At 60.7% G+C, this 2,486-nt stretch overlaps 2 protein-coding genes across 2 annotated transcripts; both read right to left on the minus strand.

Annotated features, from left to right (window-relative positions):
- Window positions 1–15: 15 nt before the first annotated feature.
- SPRG_17257 (hypothetical protein) lies at window positions 16–636 on the minus strand (the record flags this gene model as incomplete). The annotated part of the gene is made up of 1 exon (XM_012356854.1): window positions 16–636. A coding segment is annotated over one exon (621 nt), but the record flags the coding sequence as incomplete, so codon positions are not given.
- Window positions 637–928: 292 nt separating this feature from the next.
- On the minus strand, window positions 929–2,188 carry SPRG_17258 (hypothetical protein; the record flags this gene model as incomplete). The annotated part of the gene is made up of 1 exon (XM_012356855.1): window positions 929–2,188. One exon carries the CDS (start codon window positions 2,186–2,188, stop codon window positions 929–931), a length of 1,260 nt encoding a protein of 419 aa, XP_012212245.1.
- Between the last annotated feature and the right edge of the window lie 298 nt (window positions 2,189–2,486).

Below are 2,486 nucleotides of genomic sequence, written 5' to 3' on the forward strand. Positions count from 1 at the left end.
GGTCTTGGCGGCAACCGCGTAGCACATATCGTGGCCGCTCGCGTAGCGCACGTTTTGGCTGCGCTCCAAGCGGATCGGCCAGCGCTTGCTGCGGAGCTTGTCGCCGTACGGGTTAGCGATCCCGAACGAGTCGCCGCACGACGGCTCGCCGTTGAAGATGACGCCGCGCTGGCCGCGCGTCTGCTTGAGAAAGATGCTCGCGAGCGTCGCCGTGTCGCCATTCACAATGACGTCCCATGCATCGGTGAAGAGCACGAGGTCGTCGTCGTGCAGATTGGGGTGGTGCTCAAAGTAGTGGTGGAGCCAATGCAGCTTCTTTTGCTGCCCGATCCGAATGTCCTTGCCGCGATTGGCTTGGCACGGCGGGCCGCACGACGTGCCATCGAAGAAGTGGTCGCTGTAGTTCCACCCGAGCACGCCGAGCACCAAGCCTTGGCTGTACACGGACGCCGCCAGTGGGCAGATCGCCGTGCGCGTAGGATCGTCCGCCAGCGTGATGACGTGGACTTTGCCGACGTTAAACGGCGAATGTGGTGCGCTTGAAGTCGCGATGGGCCTGGCCTCGAGCCTTGACGCCAAAGTAACTCGCTGCACGAGGAGAGTCTCGAGCGTCAAGAGACCCATAGCCGTCGCCATGAGCACGACCAGCGTCGCCGGACCTTTCTCATTCCAATGGCAATGTGAAACAGTCCAGAAAATCCGCCGAACGTACCGTGTGGAAAGGGTGGACTGAAGAGAAAGCGCACCAAATAGAGGATTTGGCCACGCTCGCTTTCGCACCTCGGCATCAGCCCACAACCGTGGCTCGAGCTTCTAAACGCCGAATGACACTTCGTACCAGTCCTTTGTATAAATTCTGTTTGAACTATCCTTTTCGGCAACGAAAGATCTCAACATTTTATGCAGACACGAAGGAAAACCACGTTTTTCAGACAAAAGTGGGGCAAACGTCGGCCACGGGCACCTGCCGACTGCGGTCGACGTCAAACATGTACTGGCCGACACCGCGGGACTCCCTGTACCGCGACGTCGGTGCCGCGCAAGACCAAAATGCCTCCTTGTAGTCGCCGGGGAAGTGGAAAAAGACGGGCGCGATCCGGTTCCATGCGTAAACCGACGCGAGGCCGTGCGCCATGTAGTTGCGCGTGCAGCCTTTTGCGGGCGAGAACTCGTCAAAGTCGCCATCGGCCACGAGGTGCGAGATGACGAAGAAGATCTCGCCGCTCGCATCGACCTTGACGTTAATCTCAGGCGACTGGAGGTACGCAAGCTGAAATAAGATCTGGTCGCCTTGAAAGAGGTAGGCGCGATGCGGGTCCTTCGCAAACAGCTCTTCTTGCTCGCGACGGATCTGGTGGACCTTGCGGAGGATACTGCGAAAGCTCCGGACGTCGCCGAGGATGCCGCCCGACCCGAGGCTCCAGTTTGGACCGGGAATATGCGCCGTTGACAGCGTCTTGGCCGCCATCGCGTTGCAGACGCTGTCGCCGCGAATCAATCGGGGGTTCTGGTCCCTCTCGAGTTGCACGCGCCAGCTGCGGCGGCGGAGATAGTCGCCATATTCGCTCGGGAGCGTGAACGAGTCGCCGCACGCCGGCTCGCCGTTGAAAATGACGCCGCGCGCGTGCTTCGTGTGGCGCAGGAACAGGTCGGTGAGCGTCGTCGTGTCGCCATTGACAATGACGTCCCATGCGTCCGTAAAGAGCACGAGATCGTCGTCGTGCAGGTCGGGCTTGTGCTCAAAGTAGTGCAGCAGCCAGTACAGCTTCTTTTCTTGGCCGAACCGCACCTGTTCTGCGCCCTCGAGTGGCGTCTTGCAGCGGGCGCCGCACGACGTGCCGTCAAAGAATGTGTCGCTCTGGTCCCAGCCCAAGACTTCAAGCACGTTGCCCTGTTGGTAGATGGCGGCCGCGAGATGACAAATGTTGGGACGGGCGTCGTCTGCGAGCGTGAGGAACCGAATGCGCCGCGGAGCAAAGACGACGTCGGCCGAGGCGTTGGTGGCGTTGGTCGCGGGTCTGGCTCCGACGTTGAGGATGGCCTTGGCGCCGTGCCACGTCATCGAAGAGTCCTCATGCGACGCGTTTGTCGACGAGCTCACGAGGTTCCAGCACATGACCATGACCAAGCACGAGCCGACGACGAGGACCGCGAGCACGAGCTTGGCGGCGTGCTGGACGTCGCCCATCGTCCTGTCTACACAATGGTACGTCGCGATTGGTGGCTTTTTAATTCGAAGTTTGGGTATCACGAAGTTCGAAGATACGCACTCCGGATGCTATTTTCGAGCGTGTCTAAAAATAGCTTCCGGATACGCCGGCGTGGAGGCCGACTTGCGGGCAGTTGCGAAACCCAAGACCGAGGCGAACATGTCGGACCCGTTCGCGACCCTCGACACGGGTGCGCCGCAGTACAGCTACGGCACGGCGCCCCACCATGGCGGCGTGAAGCAGCAGCCGATGGGCCAATTCCAGACCGGCGCCGTA

The sequence above is a fragment of the Saprolegnia parasitica genome, assembly GCF_000151545.1.
Source record: "Saprolegnia parasitica CBS 223.65 unplaced genomic scaffold supercont2.616, whole genome shotgun sequence".
Lineage (NCBI taxonomy): Eukaryota > Oomycota > Saprolegniomycetes > Saprolegniales > Saprolegniaceae > Saprolegnia > Saprolegnia parasitica.